The sequence below is a fragment of the Microcebus murinus genome, chromosome 10 (genome assembly GCF_040939455.1).
Source record: "Microcebus murinus isolate Inina chromosome 10, M.murinus_Inina_mat1.0, whole genome shotgun sequence".
NCBI classification, from domain to species: domain Eukaryota; kingdom Metazoa; phylum Chordata; class Mammalia; order Primates; family Cheirogaleidae; genus Microcebus; species Microcebus murinus.
In genome coordinates this window covers 9384583-9409598 of record NC_134113.1, presented here as the reverse complement: position 1 = coordinate 9409598, position 25016 = coordinate 9384583, and the positions used below count along the sequence as shown (strand labels likewise).

General features: G+C 59.8%; 2 protein-coding genes and 1 long non-coding RNA gene across 3 annotated transcripts in view; 1 reads left to right on the top strand and 2 right to left on the bottom strand.

Moving 5' to 3' along the window:
- The window catches only part of LOC105858493 (DNA dC->dU-editing enzyme APOBEC-3G-like), a 207153-nt gene that overhangs the window by 158574 nt on the left and 23563 nt on the right, over positions 1-25016 (bottom strand). The gene's annotated exons all lie outside the window — the stretch shown is intronic.
- PDGFB (platelet derived growth factor subunit B) lies at positions 578-20260 on the bottom strand. Its single transcript, XM_012741926.3, has 7 exons — positions 19210-20260; positions 11367-11463; positions 9171-9260; positions 7699-7904; positions 6312-6456; positions 2591-2741; positions 578-2217 (listed from the first exon to the last, which is right to left on the bottom strand). Exons 1-6 carry the CDS (start codon positions 19270-19272, stop codon positions 2617-2619), a joined length of 726 nt encoding a protein of 241 aa, XP_012597380.1. The 5' UTR covers positions 19273-20260; the 3' UTR covers positions 578-2217; positions 2591-2616.
- LOC105858626 (uncharacterized) lies at positions 17514-23053 on the top strand. Its single transcript, XR_001148184.3, has 2 exons — positions 17514-17688; positions 22807-23053. It is a non-coding gene; the product is annotated as an uncharacterized LOC105858626 (long non-coding RNA).

Below are 25016 nucleotides of genomic sequence, written 5' to 3'. Positions count from 1 at the left end.
ACGAGCAAGAGAAAGCAGAGAACCCCAGAGCCTGGCGGCTGAAGTCTCTTCTCCTCCTTCATGTTTCGGGTGGGGTTCCGGCCGGAGAGGCGCGGCCTGCCCAAGGCCACGCAGCTGGCGAAGGGCTGAGCCAAGACCAGACCCCAGACCCAACTTTCAGCTGTTTCCCTCTAAATCCCACAGCCCCTCCTCCAGCCTTTCCCGCATGGGGCGCCCCCTCCCCACAGCCAGCCCCCCAATCCTGAGGATCCACTTCCCGTGTGGAGACGCTCATCCTGCAGAAACCCATCTCCCGTCACTGCCGGGGCAGCTCGGGTCTGGGGCCTGGGGACCCTGCTTCGAGGGCCGCTGTAGGACAAGACCGACAGAGTGGGCTGTGTGCCACTTCCTCCCTCGGAGCGTGGGCCTGCGGGCATGTGCACGCATGTGTGAGCGTGTGCGCACGCGTCTCTGTGTGTGTGATCGCGCCTGGGCCTCGCGGAGTGAGAGGAACACACAGCAAGCTGTCGCAGCATCCTGCCAAGGCGGAAAGTTCACTGTCGCGCGCAGCAGTAATGCCAACACACAGACCTCGGCGGATTCGTCTGGTTTTGTTTTGTGGTTATCTTTTTTTACAACTTTAAATACGGAATATAAATAAATTTTACATTTAAAAAATAAAAGGAAAGCCCCCAAAAATATAATCACCGACTTTACAAACTGAAGGAAGCAGAGTTTGGAGGAGGGGAGGGGAGGGTGCAGTGGGAGGTGGGAAGGGAAGAGAGCTCAGGCCCCACGCCGGGGGCCCTGGGGACCCTGTCCCTTCTGTCCCCTCCCAGCCAGGAGCTGGGTTCCTGGGAGGAGCCTCCAGGGGTGGAAGGAAATAGGACAGCAAAGGTGCAAGCGGGAAGGGGGGGCGGGAGGGGCTGCCCCTCCCTTGGAGACATTCTCCTGGGTCTCCCACACCTGCCTGGAAGGGGGACGGCTGGAGCAGTGGACTCTGGGAAATGGAGGCCCCGTGAACAACAGCATTGCCTCCCCGCCACAGACTCACTCCTCTCTGACCACTCCCATCCACAGGCGGGGCAGGGGCACAGGCTGTTCACAGGGAGCCTGTGTGTGAATTAGGCAAAGCATCCCTTTCCTCAGACATTCACCTACATCTGCCAGACACTGTCATGATAAACACACAGATCGGCCACATCTGTGGTGTGAACAGTGCTCCCTGCATGCAGTGCCCTTGTGCAGTGCACACCCTGTACAACCTTACATGGCAGTCTTGGCTGGGCTGGAATATGATGGGCAGGTCCCCTGCTGCCCTGGCCCCTGGTCTTCAGCCCTAGGGAGAAGTGACTGGGGTCATTTGGGGCCTCAGTAAGAGGTCCAAGAGCCACTTGGTAGAGCAGACTGAAGGGCCAGGACAAGAAGACACTACTAGGTAGAGGTAGAGAGATAAGAGGAAACAGAGAAGGAAGTGAATCAGGGTAGAGCAAAGGGAGCAGGGAGGTGGCAGGAGGCAGGGGATGCCCAGGTCACCATCTGTGCCCACCCCAAGAGCAAACTTCATCTTTAACCCATCTGAGAGGGCACTCGGCCAACCTGGCACTCTGGCCACACCCCCCTAGAGGAGTCCACGTCTTCAAAGATTTCATACACAGAGAGTAGAACAAAGCCACTGTGAGCAAAGGTGATCAGGTAGAAGAAGTGATGGGGGGGTCTGGGCACTGTGGGAGGGGTTTTCTCCAGTCTGTGCTCCAGTCTGTGGTCTTAGCCACGGCGTCCGAGGTACCCCGGCCTGCCTGGAGGTGCTCCCCCCCAGAGCTGGCCAGGGCTCCAGGGACCAGACAGAACATGCCAAGAAGTCCTCAGGGCCACGTGCAGGGCTCCTCGGGCCAGTCCAGAGCACTCGGGTGTGGCCCAGGCCAGGCCTAGGCGAAGGGACCCCTTTTCCCAAACAGCGACCCCATCAGTCTCTCTTGCACTCGTATCCCAGACTCTTGGCATCAAGGGAGGAAGACAGCAATGGAGTTCAGTCCTTCTTTTCCTTCTCGAGCTGCTGGGCAAGATGCCGGGGACCGCTGGGAGGAGACCCGCAGGTGGAGGGTGACGGACACGCGGCGGGGTAGGGGAAGCACCATTGGCCGTCCGAATCAGCATCGAGACAGACGGACGAGGGGACAATATTATCACTCCAAGGACCCCATGGGGGCAATACAGCAAATACCATATTAAATAACCCTGCAGGCCAAGCAGAGGGACACAGGGTCAGACACAGCCTTGGGGGGTCCACCCCACGCAACATACGCCCCCCATGCTGGGGCAGGGAGCTGGGGGTTGACCAGCCAGCCCCGATGTCCCGCAGTGCCCAGAGCTGGGCAGTTGAGGGGGGTGGGGAGGAAGTGAGATCTTGACCTGTTCTCTTAGGGCATGCTGGGGCGAAGCGGGGCTGGGGCTCCGAAACCCGCCACCCCCCATCCAGTGCAAGAACTCAGCTGAGATCGGGCAGAGGCTGGATGTTGTGTGGGAACATGCCTCTCCGCCAGTCCCTCCCACAGGCCAGGGAGAAGGAAACACAGGGTTCTGGGCCTCAGTTTCCCCACCGGGCCCTCACCTGCCCACACTCTTCTGCCGATGCCCCTAGGCTCCGAGGGTCTCCTTCAGTGCCATCTTGTCATGGGTGTGCTTGAATTTCCGGTGCTTCCCCTTGGGGGGCCGGCGGACTCGCACTGTTCGGATGGTCACCCGAGTTTGGGGCGTCTTGGCTGCTCAAGAAAAACAAAGTTCTCGTCAATATGTGGATGACCACTGAGGGGTCTGTCTCTCTCCACCAAGGCCTGCCACAGACCTCTCCAGATCTCTGGGGCCAGACCTCCTGGGCTTCAATCCAACTCCACTGCTCACCACCTGTGTGTGCCCTGGGGACAATGACTGAAACACTCCATGCCTCAGTTTCTCCATCTGTGAAATGGGGGTAATGAGACTGCCCACCTCACAGGCCTGGTGGGAGGAATAAATGATAATATGCTGGTAAAGTTCTCTGCACAGTACGTGACACGAAGCGCAGATAGATTAAATACAGCTTCAAATTCTTTGTCATCGCCCATGGACAAGTAGAGTTCACCTCCCTGGCCCTTGAATCTGGCCTGGACTCGGACGTGGTCAACCAACAGGGGGAGGCAGAAGTGATGCTGCACCAGTTCTGGGCATAGTCTCAAGAAATCCTGATGGCTCTCACCTTCAACTGGTGCTGCCTGGGCTACAGGGAGCTGTCCCAGTCGAGCCTCCAAATGACTGCAGCCCCAGCGCCGTATAACTGCAATGGCAGATGCCAACAGAACCACCCAACTGAGCCCAGTCAAGCCAAAGACGCAGGAGAGATAATGCCGTGGTTGTTGCTCTAAGCCACTGAGCTCAGAGTGAGGAGTAACCAGCAAACGGCAGCTGCTGATTTCCTTGGCTTGGCCTCCTGCCAATGTTTCCTCCCAACCTCTCGGCCCCTCCAGTCATGTGGTGGGGAAGCCACTGGACTTCAGCCCAGAACCACACTCCCTGCCACGGAGCTGAGCCTTTTGGTCACTTGTGCCTGTCTCATCTACCTGCCTCTCCTCACCACTCCAAGAAGTGGTATGGGGATGGCGGGGCACAGCTCAGACCACCTGGCTTTAAATCTAGGCTCTCCAAACTTTGTGTACTTTGGGGTAAGTCCCTCAAATGCCCCGTGCCTCAATTTCTGCACCTTTAAAACAGATGACAGCAGCCCTGGACTCCTACGGACAGGAGATAATACAAGGAAACAGCTGGAAACCCTTTGCTGGCACTTACCACGCACCTGTGCTGTCCTAAACTCGTTTGCCATCACGGCAGGCACCATTATCCACATTTTTCAGATGAGGAAACTGAGGCAGAGAGACTGGGATTTGACCTCACGGACCTGCGTCTAGAGTCTACACTGCCAACCAGTCAGTGTAAATGTCAAGTGCCTGTGAGCCTCGGCCAAGGTGAGCTCTCACGCTTCTCTCCCCCTGGGCTCCCAGGGGGACACTCTGGCAGTGACAGCCTCGTGTGCTGGGTTCAAGGCCAGCCTTTTCCCGGGAGCCCTGTGAGCTCTCCCCAGCCTGCGGGGCTCTTCGGCGCTAACACCGGACCCCCGCCGCACAGACACAAGCTCCTACAAGGCAGTTATCCCATCTCTGCTAACGGCAGATCTTCCAGCAGGTCAGGGGCTTGGGTGGGGCTCAGACAACCCCCCCCAGACAAGACACCAGAGGGCCACGCCAGCGCCCAGGGAGTTTCCGCCCCCAGAGCCCGAGCCATCAACAGGACGCTGGGCTAGGCGAGGTCCAAGCAACTGCAAAGCCACGGCCCACCTCACGAGTGACAGGGCAGAGATTCAGCCCAGGAGGTCTGACCCCACCACCCCATCACAGGTGCCACACCTCCAAGCCTCAGCCCGCCCGTGGACAGCTGCCAGAAGTGCCCAAACACGCAGCTGAGAGCTGCGCCTGAACCTCATGCCACCCACACATCGGTGGTTTAATGCGCCTTCCAAGAAACCGGTTTGGAAAATCACATGAAACAAATGCATAAAGAAGAATATAATTTTTCCTTAATAGAGAAATCACTGTCCATGTTAACTCTGTAAATAATTTACAACATGTCAGTTTGAAGCTGTCAGATGATCAGCCTTCCCAGGGCATCCAGCGACTCAGCTTAGCTCTGGGAACAAGACCACAAAGAGGCCAAGAAGCGGACGAAAAGACTGTCCTGTCCCTAACAACAGAAAGTTAGGGAAAATCAGAACTGTCCCTTATGAGGTTTGTTTTTGACGCCCACCTAATCGTATTCACTTGATGATTTGATCCTTACTGCAAACATTCGAGGGAAAACAGGCTGTGAGACACAGCCAAGAGAACCCGGAACTAGATGTTACAAGACCTGGGTTCTGGGATAGGCTTTGCTGCTGGGCAACTTTTGTTAACTCCATAACCTCTCTGTGCCCCAGTAGCCCAATTAATAACACTGAAAGACCAACTTGCAAGGTCATCTCTCTGCTCCATTCTAATGCTATTTAAAAATCCTTTTAAAAAAATGACAAGGCAGGTGAGAGAACTGTTGGGGTGAGGGAAAAGGGAAGAACAAAGCCTCAGGACACCTGGATTCCAGCCACACCCCTGGCTGGGACTGACTATGTGACTTGGGGCAAGACCTCAGCACCTCTGGGCCTCAGGCACCTACTCTGTAAAACGAGGAAAAGGCGGGTGGACCAGAACATTCTTTAGGTCTCTTTCAACTCAAGTCTAACCATGCCCGAGTGAATTTATGATATCTAAGGACAGCAATGGAACCCTGATGCCACTCATTATCTGGCTGATGCTTGAACCCCACCTGCCACATCCCAACTACATGGTTGCCCAGCCTTTACTTGCACACCTCCAGTGACAGGGAGTTCACTACCTCACAAGGCGGCCAACTACATCATGGACCCGACTGATCACCAGCTTTTCTGTGTATGGAGCTAAAATCTCTCAGTGGCTTTTCCCCAGTGGTCATAGTTTACCCTCAAGGACATACGAAATTAGTTTGATTTCTCATCCCCAGGACAAATTACTAGGTATCTGAAGACAATGTACATGGTGTCTTCTCTTGTTCAGACCTGGTTCCTCCCACCATTCCATGCACTGGTTCAACAAAGTAGGGGTGTGGTAGCAAGACTGGAGTTGGGCTGCTCGGGGTGGGGTGGCCAGGGCAGACTTCTAGGAGGAGTTGATTTCTGAGCTGAGACTCAAAGAGGAGCTAGGCGTGTGAAGAGCTGGGAGAAGCGCCTTTCAAACAAAGAGTAGCATGTGCAAAGGCCCACAAAAACTTACCTGGCCACTGAAAGAGGCCAGTCCAGCTGGGGTGGCATGCATGAAGGGGAGTGGCTGACAGGAAGACTAGAGGGCCAGCCAAGGGCTACCTCCTCATGTAGTGCCCCCCGGGGCCAGGGAGGAATTTGGATTGTTCTCAGTGAGATGGAAATTTAACCAGGGTTGTGCCTGATCCCATCTGCATTTTGCATTTTTGTTTTGTTTTGTTTTGTTTTTTTGAGACAGGGTCTCACTCTGCCACCTGGGCTACAGTGCAATGGCATCATCATAGCTCACTGCAGCCTCCAACTCCTGGGCTCAAGCGATCCTCCTGCCTCAGCCTCCCAGAATGCTGGGATTACAGGCATCAGCCACTGCCCAGCCAGAATCTCTATTTTTAAGACCCGCCCCTGACTCCAGCTGCTACGGGGAGGGGCTGTGGGCTGAGCGATGGGGGTGGGGGGCAGACCTGAGGAAGACGGTTACCTTGCTGCTCCTGGGAAGCCCCCGGGCTTCGAGTCACAGGCCGTGCAGCCACCACTGTCTCGCACTTGCATGCCAGGTGGTCCTCCAGGGTCACCGTGGCCTTCTTAAACACTGGCTTCTTCCGCACAATCTCGATCTTTCTCACCTGGAGGACAGAACCGCGAGAACACCTCTGTAGAGGCCGTGCAGGCAGCAGGCGGGAGCACCAACTGCCTGCCCTTCCCATCCCACGTCCCTGCCTGGATCTTTCCTCGAAAGCCCAGAGAGCGGCCTGCGGGGCCAGTGCTTTGGCCCAAACAATAGCAGGACCTTGCCCTCTGCCCTGCTCGTAGCTTTTCCATCAAAACAAGCCCTCCCGACCTGCGCCCCTCGGTGCCCCAGAGAGGGAGAGAGGCAGAAAGGCATTTCCGGGTTAGCTGGGGCCTGAGCTATCTTCATTCCACGAGCCAGCGCCAGCCAAGGTCAGGGGCTGCGGCAGAGGCGGGAGGGGGCTGTCTGGAAGGAAGTGGGGGGAGGCCTTATCTAGGAGGGGGAAGGGGGAGGTCAGCTGTCAGGTGTCCATCCATAGAGCTGGAAGCGCTGGGACAGGAGATTCTGTGGCAGTGGGCGGAGGGTGGGGAGCCCAGGCCGGGGACGGGAGGTGGGCAGGAGGAGCGGCCACGGCGTGACGCTCAGCCCACTGCCCGGCACACGGGCCCTCGGCCGCGCTGGCCCAGGGGTGCAGAAACCTTCCGCACGGGTCAGAAGACAGCAGAGGCTTCGCTGGCCCTGCCCTGCCCAGAGTGTGACTGGGAGCTCCGTGGGACAGTTCCCCTTGACCCGAGTGTCTGTAGCCCCGGTCCCTCCGGAAAGGAGGCAAGGTCAGCATTCAGCTGTCGGCGCGGGGGCTGCCTGTCTCCTGCCGACCTCTCCGCACGCTCCTTGTTTAAGATACGCTTGTCAAAGAGGGATGAACAGGTGTGGGAGATGCAGCGGTGCCCACCTGAGCCTTCTGGAGAGATCTCTGGATAGGGGAGGGCTGTGGGGGAGCCTGAGCAGCTGCCCTGGGCATTCTGAGTGTCAGATATTGTCTGTGGACATGTCTCTTCAAGGGACATTTGGGGATTTTTGTCCCCATACAGGAGGCAGCGATGTCCGTTACTTAATGTCCCACACCTAGCCCTGTCCGTGGCTTTGGTTGCAGTGCCTGGGCCACCTCGGAGGACGTGCGGTCAGCCGCGGCATGCCTGACCATAGAGAGCTTCCCAGGAGTGACCGTCTCCGGACAGAGCCCCGGAACATGCTGGAACGCCTCCCGAGCCCCCAAGGAAGCCTGGTCAGGTCCAGGTCCCAGAAAGGTAGCCCTCGCCCACCCCAGGACCAGCCTGGGGGGCCCGGGCCTGCGCACCTGGACAGGCCGCAGCTGCACCTGGGTGGCGCGGCACTGCACGTTGCGGTTGTTGCAGCAGCCGGAGCAGCGCTGCACCTCCACGCAGGGCGGCCACACCAGGAAGTTGGCGTTGCTGCGGTCCACGAGGCGCCGGGAGATCTCGAATACCTCCGTGCGCGTCTTGCACTCGGCGATCATGGCTGGCTCAGCCACAGTCAGGGAGCCTGGAGCAGGAGGGGACCTCTGTCAGGAGTGTGGCCGGCCCAGAGCCCCCACCTGGCAGGGAGCTCAGCGGGTGCTCTTTCTCCCTTCCTTTAGCCTCAGGCTTTAGGTTCCAAGTCCTGGCTGCCATCAGCCATGGGACTCGGGCAGGTGGCTGAGCTGCTCTAAGCCTCAGTTTCCCCATCTGCAAAATGGGGATGATAAGATCTACACCCCAGAACCACTGTCAGGATCAAGTGAGATAATTCAGACTGTGGCATGCCCTAAATGTTCACTAAATGTCCACTTCCTTGAGCTGGCACATGGCCACTTCGTCATTCTTTATGGTTTCACAGTTACGGGGTTTGCCCGACACATGGCCCTCATACATGTACTGTATTTTCTCCTAACCACTCTTGCATGGCCACCGTACGTGGCAATCTACTCTTGCATTGTTGCTGCTGTGACAGCCTCAGTTTCCTCATCTATGAAATGGAATAATAACAGTGCCAGTGCCTCACCTGTGGCTCTGAGGGGTCATGTGAGCAAAGCCAGGCCTACAAGTGCTGGGGCTGTTGTCGTTATTCAAACCCAGAGAAACCGAGGCTCTGAGAGCTAAATTAACCTACCCAAATGCACACATGGAGGAATGGAATCCAGGTCACCGGACTCTTCCATAGGTTCCCCCAGCCACTGTCTACAGTGCTTTGGGGACTGCATGTGGGCAAGAGAAGGAAGGGCTTGGGTGGGCTCTGGCCTCACCTGGGAAGTCTCCTCTGGGCCCTAGTGGTCCGGAGTCTCTTTCCAGTGTGCGAGGGAGCAGGAGGCAGTCCTGGACTCCGCCACGTCTACCCCCCACCCCGCAGCCACAGTGGAGACACGCAGTCCACCAGGGACAGCACTGGGCTCAAAGGGCAGGGGCTGGTTGGGATCCTGGCCATGCCACTTCCTAGCTGTGTGACCTCCCCTACTTCTTCACCCTCTCTGGGCCCCAGTTTCCAATTCTGTGAAATGGGGTTAATAGTATTTGCCTCCAGGGTTGAAGCAAGGAACAGTTTCAAAGCACTATATTTAGAAAACAGCAGTGTAGGGGCGAGGGGGTGTGATGACTCAAGTCCTCAACAGCGGGTATTTCAGGATGGATATACTCTCTTAGTCGACGCAGTCCCAAGTGTGGGGGGAAAGGGAGTTTTAAGACGACCCTCGGAGCCCTCAGGCTTGGCTGCCTGCCCCGGTTCTCCCTCCCTGGCTCCCCCTTTGAGGGGCCCCGGTGCAACCCCCAGTCTCACCCAGGCTCCTTCTCCCCCGGGCCAGGCTCTCCAGCTCGCCTCCGGAATGGGACCGGGTCATGTTCAGGTCCAACTCGGCCCCATCTTCATCTGCGGGAGAAGACACAGTCAGACACCCCATGGACACTGCCGTGGCCCCACCAGCGGGGGCTCCATGAAGGCAGGAGGCTCACCTCCCCCGACTCCAGAGAACAGTGCCCCTGCCAGCCCTGGGACCCCAAGATCCTGGATCCTGGCTCTGAGGAGGGGCCCTCCAGGCATACCCCAGGGCAGTCACAGGGCTGGGGTGGGAGACCCTGGCTGCACCCCTCGGCTCTTTGGCCACATTGTTGGCCAGAACCCATGTCAATGGAGTTAAAAATAACCCTTCCCCTTTGCTACTGTAAGCGAACCCTCCTCGGCCTCCAGGGTGGGGCAAGGACCCAGAGCACTAAAGGCCAGTTTCCAGCGCCCCTCCACCCAGCGTTCCCATAGGAAGTGCTGAATGGAGAAATTCCCAGAATCCCCAGGGGGCCCGGCCTGCCCTGGACAGCCCGCTGCAGCCCGACCAGGGCCTGCTGGGCGGAGCGAGGGGTATGGGGAGGGGCGCCCTGCGCACGTGCCCCCCAGGGCCTGGGCTCCCTCCTGCTCGTCTCTAATTGTTCCGCTCTCCCTCTCTCTAAGCCATCACACCCCGTCTGCCCCAAGGTGTCCATTTGCTCCCAGGCCACAGATCACAGCTCCCTTCTCCAGCCTGCTCGGGTCTCGCCACCAGCACTCCCTGGAGGCACCGGCCGCTCTAGAGCCGCAGAGGCTGGTGGTTGGGAAGCGAGGACTGGAGGGCAGACTTCGAGTCAGATGCCGAATCCTAGACAGACCTTCCGTCTCCCTCACGGGTGAGGCGCCAGCAAGCACGCTAAGGGTGCTGGGGACAAGCTCCTGCCACCCCTCCCGCACCCCTTGGCTCATACTCTGGCCCTGACCCACTGGCCCGTCCGTCCAGGTCCCTGCACAGAGCCTGGTGACTGGTCCGTTTCCGTCCAGCCTGACAGCTCCCACGTCAGCCTGTCTGTCTGTCCCTCTGGCTCCCTTCCTTTCTCCCTGCCATCTCTGGAATGTCCCTGGTGGGGCGGAGATGGGGAAAAGATGTGCTTTGTGGAAAGGTTAAGTCGATTAGGAAAAAATAGCCACATGGTTGCCTCGGAACAGGCCTGCTATTGAAAGCCTCATCGCGGAGACCAGACCCCCACCAGGGGTGTGGAGGGGCTGGCCGAGGGGGGGGGGGCGAAGCGCCCTGGAAAGAAACGGCAAAAAGGCTAAATTTGGAAGTTGCCCCATTGTGTGGCCAGGGCCAGCGGCCGGGCATGGGGTGGGGGTGGTGGGAGACGTTGTCGGGTGGGGGCCCTGGTGAACAATAGGTGGGCCCAGCTGGGCCCCCTCCTGCCTGCCTCGCCGCCCCCCAGCATGGGAGGGATTGAAAGGGCCCGGGAATGCTTTTGAGAGGGCGCCAGGGGCCCAACGGGGAGAGGAAACAAAGGCAGGAAATGCTGTTCCCCCGTAGATAGCGTCTGGGCAAGGATTACAAAGTGACAAAGAGACAGAACCCCAGAGGGAAGGGGACCTGGGGGTGCAGGGGGGCTGCCGACCAGGGCTCCAGGGAACAGGCCAGAGGTTAGAATAGAATGGAATCTGCTCTGAAGACGGCGTTTATAAATACATTCCCAGTCCAGCCCGCCAGCCCCGCCACGTGTGTGCCACCGAGCACGTGCCCATTTGCTGAGCATGCTCTTGGGCACGGGCATGGCTGCCCGCTGGTCGGGACCAGGTGTCCCCGGGAGACCTCGTAGACTAGGCCCTTGGCCAGAGGGGCGGGGAGATGGCTCCGTCGGCCCCACCCTCCCTGGCTGGCTCCACACCTGGATACGTCCATACACACATGGGTGCCCTGGGCACCTTCTCCCTGCCCGCCCTCCTCCCAGCACCCCACCCTAGGCGGGAGCCACACACGGGCACTTCTCCCGTCACACCCTACGACCCAGGTACCAACCCGTCTGCCTACTCAGCCCTGCCCTGCACGGGTGTGGCCGGGCCTCTCTAGGCTGCCAGGGCCTCTGGTTCTCGGGTGTCAGGGAAGAGGGGGTGCCTCCTGCCCTGCCCCTCCTGACTCCCCTTGGGGCTCAGCAGAGGGCCAGAGCACTGGACAAGGATTCAATTTACCTACGGAGTCTCCGTGCAGCAGGCGCTGGAGGTCATCGAAGGAGCGGATAGAGTGGTCACTCAGCATCTCATAGAGCTCCTCGGGAATGGGGTCCCCCTGCCAGGCAGACACCGCGTGAGAAGCTGCGAATGGGGCTTCCCAGCCACCGATCGCCCCCACCACACACCTTCTCCAGCCAAAAGTTTGCACAGGGCCCCGAGGTCACAGGCAAATGACAGCCAGGCTGAGGACAGGCAGGACCCAGGCCTGACAACCAGAGCCACAAAGGCCTGAGAGCCTGCACCTGCCGAAGCCTCTGAGACCAGCGGTGCCCCCACAGTCCCCCCAGCAGGAATCCCAGCCTGCTCCACGGTGGACTTGCTTGTCCATGTCTGTCTCCCCATCACACTACAGGTGCCGGGAAGGCGCCAAAGATCTGATTCCTCTCCGCTGCTCCCTCCAGACCTGACAGCTAATGACAGCAGCATTAGACAGGTGATCTAATTCCCATTTCACAGATGAGAAAACAGAGGCTCAAATAGGGGACCTCCTTTGCCCGAAGTCCTAAGTCACTTATCAGCAGAAGCTGCATTGAAACCCAAGCTTTTGTGATGCAGAGCCTGTACTCCCAGGCCCCTGGGGACAAGAGGTGCTTAATCAATGCGTGCAGAAGGGTAAGGTCCCAGGAGGCCACATGTTCTAGCAGTATCTATGTAGTCTCCCACTTGAAAGAGGAGAAAAGGGAACCCTCACATACAGCCGGGAGACCTGAAAGCTTACCCCTGCCCCGTGCCCAACCAAGCCCTATTTTTAGAGCCCCTCTGGCCTGTTACCAAACACACTCGAGACTTGACAAGTGCTTTAACAGGCCTCACTGGGAGCCAGGCTTCCTCCAGGGAAACCGCAGGTCCCACAATGACACGAGAGCAGCCCGACAGGAAGGTCACTGCCATGGTCCCCACGGTCCTGGGAGCCCCGGGGGGCTGATGCCAGAGTTCTTGAGAAAGAGGTGAGCACAGCTGGGAGACCAAGAGGCACAGTCCAGACCACCAGCCACCGGGGACAAAGAAAACGCGTAGGACGTGGCTGCGTGTCTGAAGGCTCGGACCCAACTGACACGCGTGCACACGCGTGCACGCCCACACTCGAGTGCAGGCACAGGCCGCAGGGCCGAGGGGTCTCGGGAAAGAGCCTTGGAGAGGGATTAAGCAGGCTCAGCTCACTACTGTGAGTTAAACCAGTCTGTGCCTCAGTTTCCCTGAATTAAAAAGAGAGGAATCCTCCAGGGACTGAAGTTCTCAGAGGCTTAGCAGAGGCTACCTCCGGGGAGGGGACGCTGCTCTCTCACTGCTGATGCAGGGAGAGGAGGTCATCTCCCCCCAAAAGCTGTTTCCTGGACGCGTATCATGGCATTTGGGAAAACTCCTCTAGGGGCACAGTCATGTCCAGCTCTGGCCACCCACATCGACCTGCAGCTAGAAGACACAGGGTGAGGGCGGGTGTGACCACTTTTAAAGCTACACAATTCCTTGAAAGCCCTGCCTTGGTTTCTTTGTTTGAACGTGGAGCTTATAGCCCCGCCTGGTGTCTTCAAGCTGTTGGGAGGCTGGAGGGAGGAGAGGCTGGGACGCCTGGCTGAGAGCCGGGTCTCCCTTCAGTGCCTACGGCTGCACAGTGAGTGGCCGGGGGCCACGTGTGCGAGGTGGGGGGCCCTGTCCCCCTAACTTTCCTCCCCCATCTCCTCCAGGCTCTGCCTCCTCCCTCCCCAGAAGAGAGACGGCGCCTTCGGTGTTCTCCAAATGTTGACAAAGTACCCAACCCACAGAACCAAGGCTGCGGCTGGTCTCCAGCGAACGCCAGGCAAGGCGCCGCCCTGGAGGGCTTTGTCAAACCCAGAACTGGCGGTCCAGAGGGCTGGATCCCACGCCCGGTGCTGCTACCAACAGCATGTGACCTCAGGCTGCTCACTGCCCCTCTGTGGTCCTGCTCTCATCTGTGAATCGAGGGGGCTGAGGAACATCTGATGTGATTCTAACTCCTCCAGGGGGTGTCAGAAGGAGCAGAGGAAAGCCAAAGCCAAGGTGCCCAGCCAGGCCGCCCTCGCTCACTCACAGAAGGGGAACAAAAGTGTTCGTGGAGTAAAGATTCAATTAGCTCCCCAAGGGAGGGGTGCAAGGCCTAATACCAAATGGCACTCAGTGCTTGTGCCAAGACCTGTTTGCCCACTGGAGAGCTGGTTGCAGCGGCCAGCTGTGGCAGAGAAGGGAGACCCTGAACAGTCCTACTGGACCCCCAGACCCAGGCCCACAATGCAAAGGAGATGACGTCTTAAGAAGCAAATTCAGACCCTCTGAGGCTGAGTGGGGAAGAGCCAAGGACAGAGACTGGGGAAGTGGGAGGAGCACATAGTAGGTGCTCAATAAATACTGGTAACATGTACAAGGCGACTACCCTTTTCCCTGGGGTTCTCTCCAGTGTGATTCTTCCCCCTCCTCCACCAGGAGGGCCACCTGGGATATTCTTCCCCCTGCCCCAAGCAAACTACCTTATTCTAAGCAGAGAGGCCATCCCTGCATAGGTTCCTGGGAATTGGGCCACTAGATGCCTAGAACTCACTGTAAGCCCCTGGACTTGATAATAATACCACAAGTAACATTTCTTAAGTGCTGACTATGAGCCAAGCACTGAGCGAAATGAGAAACTGCCCAAACTCCCAACCTAAGAGGCTGCACTGTCCTTAGCCCCATCTTCCACAGGACAAAACTGAGCCTTAAAAACATTAAACAAGCAGCTATAGGTCTACGCTACCAGTCAGTGCCAGAGCTGGGTCCTTCCCAGGCTCCAGGACGCACACCACGGAGCTTCTCAGCCTCCTTCCCCTGGCTCAGGACCCCTGGCCCTCAGCGTCATCTGAGGCCCGTGCTCGCTCCTCTCCCCTGTGGCAGGCCATACGCATCGGTGGTTCTCAACCGTCTTGGGCCCGCAGGGCACACTGGCAATGCCTGAAAACAGTTTTGGCGGCCCCAAGTGGGGCGTGCTGCTGACATCTAGCAGCCAGTGGCTGGGGTGCTGCTGGGCACCTAAGCATGCACGGGACAGCCCCACGGGAAAGCTGCCCCAGACGTCAGCGGCGCAGAGGCTGAGAAACCCTGAGAGCAGGGCTTCAGTCGCCAGGGAAACCTGGGTTCCTGGAGTATTTTAACTGTCTAAACCCTCGGCTTCTGGATCTTCTAAATGGGGCTAACCATACCTCACCTGGGCATACTACGCCCGCATAATAGCGAGTAGCAGAGCAGCCAGCAAACAACGGGTACTGGATGAGCTGTTATTGGCATCGTCATTAATTCCTTCAGGATGGCTGTCTTGTGGGCAGCGGCAAGTGGCACACGTGCCCTGTGCCAGAGGCACAAGACACTTTTGATGATGGCAAGGAGTGGGTGGAGAGCTGCCCACTCACGGGACAGTGTGCGGCCTCACATTTTCCCTTGTGCTGGGCCACAGGAAATGGTCCCCTACCTCCACACTGGCACTGCCTGGGGCCGTGTGGGCTGGCGGGTCCCTTCCGGCACTGGGGGTGGGTGAGAGGGGGGGACATTCGGCCTGCGGTCAGCTCCAGGATGCGATGCCCTGGGGGAGACGTGCAAGGCACCTGCTTGGAGTCAGAGGCTCCTCGTGGTGGGGGAGGGGGAGCTGCCTGGAGCCTCGTTGTCCTGTGCACAAGGTCTGGAGGGCTCCAGGTGGGCCCTCCCCTCAGAGATGGCAGAGGGGCCCAGCACCCTGAAGAAGCTGCCCTGCATCGCAGGCCTCGGGGTGCTGGTAGGGCGAGGGCGTGGCAAGGAGGCAGCTGGGGCGAAGCCAGCCCTGGGAGCCAAGGCAAACAGCCTCCTCCCCGCCCCACCCCCAGTGCCAGCTGCGGGAGCTAGGAAGGGCACGAGCCAGCGTGAGGCCAGGTGAATTATCTGCTCCCAACCAGGCTGGCAGATCAAAGGGGCTCGAACCCCACCCTGCTCCTGGGCCCCAGCACACACACACACACAGATTTACATTCCCGGCCGGCCTGCCGATCCCGCTGGGGAGACACAGCGCTGGAGCAGGGCGTTGTCTGTGGCTGGCAGAGGAAGAGGCTGACAAGGCCTCGCCGCGCCGGCCTGCCTGAGCGTAGCAGGCCTGATTTAGATCAGATGCCAAAGCCAATCCCTTTGAAGAAGCCCTCTCTGGGCAAACCACAGAAGCCATTTAGAACCAGCTTTTCCCACCTAGCATTTCCCTATCTAATTGCTTCTGGGACCCTCAGATCAGCCTCCCCCTGCCTCACATTAGCTCAGCACACCGGCCGCCCCCATCTCTTGCTAGGGCAGAGAAAGTGTTACAGCGGAAAGAGAGGCTCCAGGCCGGCCACGTAGGATCCTGGCAGCCACTGCAGTGGCTCCCCCACCACGCCCCCACCCCAGCCCGAGAGGCTGGGGGACTCTGCCGTTCTAAGCCAATCCGACCTTGTCATTTTTTTTAGACTGTGGAAACTGAGGCCCAGCTAAAGATACACAGATCCTTCGAAGTCCAGTTTTCCTTCTCTTCCTTCCCCTCTGTTGTGCTAATCCTGGCAGCCCAAGTCCCAAGACAGGGAAGAGAAAGACATGCTTGTCTCAAGATAGGGGGGTCTTGAAAGGCTGAGACCTGCTGGAGGGCAGTGTGGCCCCGAGGGGGGGCTGGCCTCAGGCGAGGAGTCAATGAAGCCACTGCTCGTAAAGCACCTGGGGCTGGCCCCTCCCCGCCCAGCATTCACTACCCTCTGCACAAATATTTACCCATTGTCTACCCTGCTCCAGGCACTGTCCTAACAGTGGTGACCAGGACAAGAGCTCTCTAGCCCAGTTGACACTCCAGCGGGCAAAGCAGATAATAAACAACTAAATAAACCAGAAAATGGAAAGAGTTGCAACAGGAGGAGCAGCTCAGTGGGGGGAAGGGAAGACAAGGACTGTAAGACTTTATGAGGCCATGGTAAGCACCTCGCCACTCCTGCCCAATCCATCCCCTCACCCGTACGCGTATGTACACACACACACACACACACACTCTTCCAGCTCTGGGACTGGAGCCCCCAAATTCTGCTTGACCGGACCTTACACACCAGCAGGGCTCGCGGACTCCAGCAGTTGGTCTCCAGCCCCCAAAGACCATTAAGAGGAAGCTGGGTGGGGAATGGCCGTGGGCCCCCTCACTCCTTAGCAGAAGGGTGCTGAGGCCGGAGGTATCACATGACAGTGAGAGTCATCCTCCTGGACGCCAGTTCAGCTGGTGGAGACGGCACCTCACAGGCCTCTCCACAGACCCTCAGAGCCCCCCCAGCCCCTAGCTGCTGAGGCCTCCACCTAACACAGTCCAAGCATGCCTGGGGACATGGCTACCTCCAAGGCCACCTCCACCAGCAAGTCCTCCCAGAGTCTCCCGGCACTGGCAATCTGGAACTCCTTCCTGGACCAACCCCATGTGGATCTGGTTCCCATTTAAGCTGGCTCCCCCTGGGCCAGCCTGAGGCTCCCCCAGCCCCAGCGGGAAAACGCTTCCTAAACTGCAAACTGTGTGTTCAAGGATGCTACGACTAAAGCGAGGAGACAGGCAGTGCTGGCCACAGTCTCCACCCAGATGCACAGGCCCCGAGCTGTGGGAAAGGAGGAGGAGGGGCTGCACTGAGCTGGAACGGTAAGGGAGGCGCCGCGCTCTCCAGGGCCTGCTGGCACCAGCAATGAGAATAAAATAGGCCGGGTGGGCGCCCCCTCTGCAGGCGCAAGGGCCTGCTAAAATCCCTCCAGTCTCGGGGTAACAGGGTTTATTTGAAGGGAGGACTGCTCTGGACATCCCAGAGCCCCTCAGAGTCGCATCAACACCATCTGAGGCCATGGCTGGGAAAAGCCAAGAAAGAGGAGGAAGGATTGAGAACCGTCGGGCTGACCCGACTAGGCAAAAAAAAAAAAAAAAATAGTGTAGCTGTGGAGCCCTCCCTCCCTCACAAGATCCCAGGAAGGAAATGGGGTCGCTGCAGAGGTGGTGCCAGGGCCCACGGTGGGGCCACCTGTTGCGCGGGGGCGAGCACCAGGCGCTAGGTGCCCGAGGGCCATGCGTGCCTGTGTACGTGCGTGGGTGTGCGCGCACGTGAGCTCAGGCCGCGTGTGCAGGGGCGGTGCGTGCGTTCGTGTGCGGTGCGCGCGCGTGTGTCCCGCGTGTGCACGGGCGTGGCGGTGGCGGGCGCGCGACCCGGCCGCGGTAGTGCGTGCCCGTCGCTCTGCGCGCCCGCCCGCCGGAGCGCAGCATCGCCTCCGGCCAGGAGTGTGCATGCGTGGGGTGAGTGAGCGAGTCGGGGGCCGGGCGGGGTGGGCTGCGGAGAGCAGCCGCGGGGCGCTGCCGTTCCCAGGACGCCCTGGCACCGGGCCCAACCCCCAGGTCCCACGGTGAGGCGAGGCGGCAGCTGGGGCCGGCCGGCGCCCCCCTCCCCAACAGCTGGCTGCGGCCCTGGGGTCTGCGGGAGAGGCGGGGAGGGGGCGTCGGGAGGGGCCTGCAAGCCGCCTGGCCGAGCCCCGCGTCTTCCCTCCCGGGTGCTGGCCGCCGGGGGTGGCCGCGGAAGGGCGGGGCCCCAGGGCGGACGGCCTGCAGCCCTCGAGGAGCCCCGAGAACAAAAGGAGACGGCGACGGCGGCTCAGTGGTCAAAACAACCTGCGCTGGCGGCGGCCCAAGGCCCGGCCGCGGCCTCGGAGCCCTCCGCCTTAACCCCTTCGCCGCCACTGCGCCTTTCCTGTGCCTCGCAGGAGGCCGACCCTCCTCTGGAGCCGGCGAGGTGCCTGCTAGGAATGGGCTCCCGGCCGCAGTCGAGCGGAGGTGGGACGGGACCCAGGCACGCCGCTCGCCCTGCTGTCGTCTGGTCCCCTCCACCTCGCGCCTCCTCCCTGCCCCGCCCCCTTTCCCACCTGGATTCCGGATAGACTTGCCAACTCACTGCTACGTGAGGCTGGGAGGGGTGGGGGGGACTGATCCGACCTGGTCGCTCCCGCAGACGTCTCTATATACTACCTCCCTTGCAGCTAGGCTTTTGCAGGCGGCGCGTTCCGCACCGTTCATGCGGGGGAGATAGGTGCTTCCTCTCGCAGGGCGAGGGCACAGGTATGGCGGGGCCGCAGGCACACACCGCCCCGGGGGCTGGATTCCTTAAGAGTCTCCAGTCCTCTGCCTAGCCCGAATGCCAGAAACCTACCAGTGTCTGTCTGTCTGTGTCTCTCTCTCTTGCCCTCCACCACCGCCCCCCCACCTCGCGCCCCAGACACAAGCTGCTCCTGGACCATGCTCCGGGGCCGGGCTTGCCCTACGCAGGCCCCAGGGCGCCCACCTCCACCTGGAGCGGCAGCGAGGGTGGGACCCGAACCCCGCCAAAGGTCGGCGTGGATGTCGCAGGTGCGGGAGCTCGCACCTCCTGGGCAAGCCGGTGCCTGGACCGAACCTAAGCCCAGGGTCTGGGCTCAGGAGTACGCGCTGTCTTTTGCACCCTTGGCACCACCCCACCCCCTCTCCCCCTGCCGGGAAGGGGCTTATTCTTGGGCTCCTGAGGGGTGGGGGCAGGGCCACACACCCCCTCCGCAGACCCCCAACGGCTTAGGGATCTAGGTTCGCCCACTGGAAAGCGAGCCACCGTTGCCCTCTTCCCCTAGCACCTCCCGGACCTCGGAGTCCCAGCCCTAGGTCACCCAGCACCTGGCGCCAGGCTCACAGGCTGCAAGGGTCCAAAAGTTCACTGCCGGGAGAGGAGGGGGCGGTCAGAAGGTGGGGGTGAAGGCAATGAATGAAGAGCCAGCCCCAGCCACCGTGGCGACTTACCTCGGCGCTGACCAGACGCAGGTAGCAGCAGAGAGACAGGAAGAGCGCCCAGCAGCGATTCATGCCGGCTCCGGGCCCGGCCCCACGGGGCCCCGGACGTGTAGACCGAGCGCGCCGCCCCCGCGGCCAGGGTGGGAGGCTGGGGAGGGGGGTGGGCTCGGCTCGGGTCCGCAGCGATCAGGCGCTCAGGCCGCTGCAGCCGCCGCTCACCCGCATGGCCCCCGGTCGCCGCCGCCCCCGGCCCCGGCTCCGTCGCTGGGGGGCTGGGGAGGACCTGGGCGCGGGGACCAGGGTCCGAGGCCGCTACCTGGGCGGATCCCGAGCCCGAGTGAGCATCCACGGCCGGGGGGCTGCGTCGCGAACCAGCCGAGGCGTCTAGCCGTGTGGGGGCGCCCAGGGGACTCCAACCTCCAAGAGGAAAAGGAACACGGCAGTCGATGTTTCGTCTTCACTCGCCGGCTAAAGGCGTTTTCCTCTGCCCGCCGGCTTAGCTTTTTTACATTTTCTGGAAAGACCCCCAAAATCGCAAAGCGCAGAGCTGGGCACCTCAAGGCTCAAGTCTCCCCGAAAAAACTTTTTCCAAAGTTGGCTTTGCAGCAGCGGCCCGAGCACCCGGGCAGGGAGAGGTGCAAACTCCCGCCCGGGCCGGTGGGGGGGCGGGAGCGTGTGCGCCCTGGCGCGGGGCCCGGGCGGCGGGCACGGCTGCTCCGCGCGCACGGCGTGCCCGCTGCGCGCTCGGCCGGCCCGGCCGACAGGTGGAGGCGGCGCGAGTCCGTCGGTCCTTCTGCCGGCCGCTCGCCGCTCCGGGCGTCCTCTGCGGCTGCGAGCTGCGGGCTGCGGCTGCTCCGGCTTTCTCTTTGCAACGAGGCAGGAGGGTGGGCTTTTTTTTTCTTTTTGCGCGTGTGTGTATGTGTGTGCGCAAAATATCTCTATCTCGGGGATGAAAAATGGGCGCTGGCGGCCGGAGGGGAGCCCTGGAGGAGGTAGGGGGGAGGCTGCGGGCGCGGGGAGGCAGGCCGCTCCGGCTGCAGGAGGAGAAGTTGCCACCCTTTCAGCTGTTCCGGCCTTTATAAAGGAGAAGGGAGAGTGCGAGAGGTGGGTGGAGACAGCCTTTCCTCTTCTGGCCGGGAGTCAGCGCCGGGAGGGGGGCAGGAGCTGGGGAGGGCCTGGGGCGAGGGTGGGGCGCTTCGGGGTCTCAGAGCCAGGCAGCCCCTCTTTCCATGAATCTGGCCCCAGGAAAAGAACTAGAAGTGGCCAGCCGCCCCGCCCCTCATCCCTCAGCACAGTGACCGTGGACAGATTAGGAACCCATTGAGAGATGTCTCCAGGGCCAAGGCCAGGAGTCCCAGCCTCCCTCCAGGACCAGACACTTGCATCCTGGCCCAGGCATGGCGGGAAAGGACTCAGGCTCTGCAGCCAGATAGCTTGGGGTCAGATTCTCCACCGGCACTGGGTAGCATGGGTCACCTTGGGCAAGTCACTTTCCTTCTGTGCTCCTCCATCTAGCCTCAAAGTGGGCGGAGGGTTACTGTGAGGAGGAAATGCCAGAAAGGGCAAAACAGCACCATGAGGCAGCACAGGAAACCCGCAGCCAGTGCCGTTCAGCTGCAAGCCGGGTCCGCGTCTCCTCCTCCTAGCTGGTTGCCTGGCACACCGCAGGCACTGCCAGCGTTGGCTGGATTTGAATTTGTTGAACTGCAAAGTCACACAAACCCCCACAGCCCTGCCGCGTCCTCGCAGGGCTACCAACACGATCCTCCCGTCACCCTGATGTTTACTATCTCCCTCAGCCCCCAGGTGCGGGCCGGGGCCCACCCACCCACGCCAGCATTGGCACAGTTAACGCCTTCCACCCCCAGCTAGGGAGCCGCTGTGTCCCTGCCTTCAGCAGTCACACTGTCACAGCCACGGAGTCACACATACTCACACTGAGACCAGCACCCACCTCGGGCTCCTGTGTCTCCCAGCCTTCTGGCGTCAGGCTACCTTTACCTGATCTGCCTGTGCTGTTTCTGTCGTCGGCCCTTGGTACCCAGTCACACCCATTTGGGGTGTCAGCCTGCCCCTCACACACGGGCGCTGAGAGAGTCACAACATAAAGGCCATCTCCTTATAAACTGTCGGCTTGGACCTGGACAGCGTGGGGCAGAGCAGGGGGGACAGGCACCCACCGTCTACTGACCACCCAGCAGCTTGGCACGGTGGCCAAGAGGCAGCCTGGGGACACTTCACCTAGGTCCAAATCCTGGAGTGGCCGTCTGCTCAGCACTGGGAAGGTTATTTTACTTCTCAGCGCCTCGATTTCATCGTCTGTAAACTGGAGATGAATAAATCTGTAATCGGAGGCAGGGAGGGATTTCAGAGAGGCATGGGAAAATCTTAGGGGTGAGGGAAATGTCTGTCATGGGTGATTGCGGTGGTAGTTTTACAGGTGTACACGTGCATCAGAACCGCTATGCCTAGCTTATCGTGCCTCAGTACAGTGGTGGGGGATTTCTGCCAGCCTCACAGAGTGGTCTGGGGGGCCAGAGGTCATCCGCCGGAGGCCTTAGCAGGAAGAGACACAGTGCCCAAGCGTTCACTAGTGGCCGGGCACTGTTCAGGCACTGGGGGGACAGGAGGGAGCCAGCCATGATGCTAGGACATCTGGGAGAAGAGGGCATCTCCCTTGTCCTCGTGCCTTGGAGGAGCCACCGTGGAGGACAGACAGATGTATAAACAGGTAAATTAGGAGACAGGAGGACAAGGGAGATAGGGAGAGGGTGGGGAGATAATCCCAAAACACTAGATTCAAAGTAAAGACTCAGAGATAAAACCCTGTTTAACTGGATAGCTGGGTGATCTTGACCTTGAGCTTCTGTGTCCTTATCTATAAATTGAATGATAATGGCTGCCATTATTGTTGAGCTAGCTATGTGGTAAGCAGTATTCTTCTTGCTCTACCTGTAGCCTCTCAATGCTCCTGTGAGGTAGATTACTCCTCTCTTACAAATAGGGAAATTGATGCCCAGAGAGGCTGAGCAAGTTTTTCAAGGTCACACAGCCAGTAAGCGGTAGGGCCAGGACTTGCCCCCAAGCAGTCCAGCTACGGAGCACACATACTTACACCACCATTCTGGCAGGTAATGATGATGATGATGTCAACAATGACACTGTTTACATGGCTTTTGTGAGCGTCACCTGCATTAATATACGTGAAAGTGCTCTGCCAACTAGAAAGTGCGGTACCAGTGTGAGCTCTGAGTCAGGTACAAAGTGCTATAGGGCCACAAAGGAGGAAGCACACAGCCTGGCTTTAGGGGGTGGATGAGGGTGAGGAGGCAGGGGAGCTGCTTGGAACAACATCATTGAGCACCACTGTGTGCAGACCTTGTGTGGAGAACTGACAAATGAAATGAGAAAGGAGACCTAGTCTTAGCACTCAGGAACCTTCCAGGCTCTTGAGTGAGATAGACACAAGTCACTACAATCTAGATGTCTCTGTACACAGGCCAGAAGTGGCAGGACCGGGACCAGCAGAGGCAGCAGGGAATGCATGGCACCTGGGCCTGAATGCCATGCTAAGGAGAACCCATTTCCTGTACTCTCTCATTGCAGGCAAGCAGTTTCTAAAGAACAGCTCCTCCTCCTCCTACCATGCTTGTCTTAGTGGACACCTCCTCCAGGAAGCCTGCCAGCCTTGGAGGGCCTACAGCATCTGCCCCATGGTGGTGTCGGTGCCCATTTATCAGGCTAGCACTAGACTGGGACTGGGTTCGGGGTGAGCAGGGCCTCATGCCAGCTCCCAGCATACATAGGTGCTCAGTAAACATCTGCTGAAGGAATGAATAAATGATTAAAACTCTTGCCTGTTTCTTCCTCTGAGTCCTGGCCAGTTGTGGCAAAGATGTCGAGCCCTTCCTGAAGGGTGGAAAGCTGTGGACGGGGCTTATAGCGTGAGTCTCCGAACTTGGAAGCACAGGGCCCTGAGGGCACCCCCTCAGAGTCCCAGGGAAGAGTCCCAAGGGCTCAGAACCAGGAGGGCCCAGCCCATCTTCCGCATTGGGGCCACTGAAGAATCAGCTTCTCCAGTAGGGCTAGAAATGGTTTGCTGCCCGTGGTGTGGAAGCCACACCCCTGCAACTCTCCACCCCTCACCCCCATGATACATCATAGCCCTCGGGGAGGTGCTGGGGCAGGGGCTGCAAGGCCAGAGTGTTGGGGGGCTATCTAAGCCCTCATCCATTGCAAGCATCTTACGGGGGTTGCAGCCCAGGACCCTGGCAGGGCGAGGAAATACCAAGGAAGGGGTTGGGTTCAATCCCAGGGCAGACTCATGCCCTCAAGTCTAGAAGGGTAGGGATCGCTGGGCTGGCGACCTCCACTCTGCCAGGAGGGCGCCGGCAACACCTGTGGCAGGCAGGTTTGCTTCCCCCTGCTTGATGGAGGAGGACGTGGGGTCCCAACTGGGGACAGTCTTAGGCCATGCCACAAGTGGTCCAAGACTTTAGCCCTGGGCTGTACGGTGGCAATGCCCACACCCTACCCCGTTCCACGTGGCCTCCAGCAGCTCCTCCAGACCCTGCTGTCCCAGCCCCACCCCCGTCTCCAGGGTCTCTGGCTGTCCTTAAAGCACCTCCTTGCCCTTTGCCCTGCTTTACCCTCACAGCACCTTCCCAGGGAGGAAGGTGGTACCATCGTGTGTGCCCATTGTGCAGATGAGGAAAATGAGGCTCCAAGAAGGCAAGGGACTAGGCTTCCCATCAGAGACCACCTGGGTTCAAAGCCCTGCTCTACCATCTCCTGGCTCTGTGACCTTGAGCAAATTATCTTACCTTCCTGAGCCTCAGTTTCCTCATCTGCAAAATGTGGGTAACAATAGTAGCCACCTCACTGGGTTAAGTGAGTTAAGATATCTGGACTGTTGAGGCATGGAGTGAGCACTCCACAAGCTTTGGTCACCGTGGTCATTATTACTCACGGAGTGCACACACACACACACACACACACGCACGTGTGAACCTGCCTCTGCACTCCAGAGCCAGGAGAGGGGCCTAAGGCTGGGAAGGGCTGCAGGACTTCACCTGGAGGGGGAGGGGGTGGCCTCCCGTGGAGCCCACACCCTGACGAGGCCCTGGCCATCGCAGCCGTGAGTACCAGGAAGGCAGAAGAGGAGACCCCAGGAAGACACAGACCCCCAGGCCCAGGCCAGCCTGGAGGAGCCCACCCTGCAGCCTTGGGCCTTGTCCTGTACACAAAGGCGAGGGAAGCGCAGTGTTTGTTTTCCTGGGGCCGAGCCGAGGCATTTTTAGCTTCTCCAGGCTCCAGACGAGGAAGAGGATGTTTGGACGGGCAGCTCGGACCTACCTGCCCTGGAAGCCGGCTGGAATCGGAGCGAAGCCCTCCTGGGGTGAGGGAGCTGGGCCAGACAGGCTGGAAAGCAGCCCCACCCGGGGCTTGTGCTGGGCCACCCCCCACCTTTCCCACGAGAAGGCGCATCCTCACTGCCCCGTCCGCTGCTCACCTGCTGGGCCTCCAGTGCCCAGATACAGCCGGCTCCTTACGGGCACTCACGCTGGGCCAGGCACTGCCCTGAATGACAGCCCAGCGGGGAGGACAATGATTGCCATTTTCCCAGCAGAAAGGGAGGCCGGCAGAGCCCTCCCCTCCTGGAGGGCGGGTGCTCTGGTGTTCATCTCTGGGGGAGCGGAGTCTGAGGCTTAGAGAGGTTCGCCAGCATCACCCAGCGAGGAAGTGGCAGTGCCAGGATTCAATCCAAGACTGCGATGTCCAAGCCCACGCTTTTGCCACCTCCCTGTCACATGATG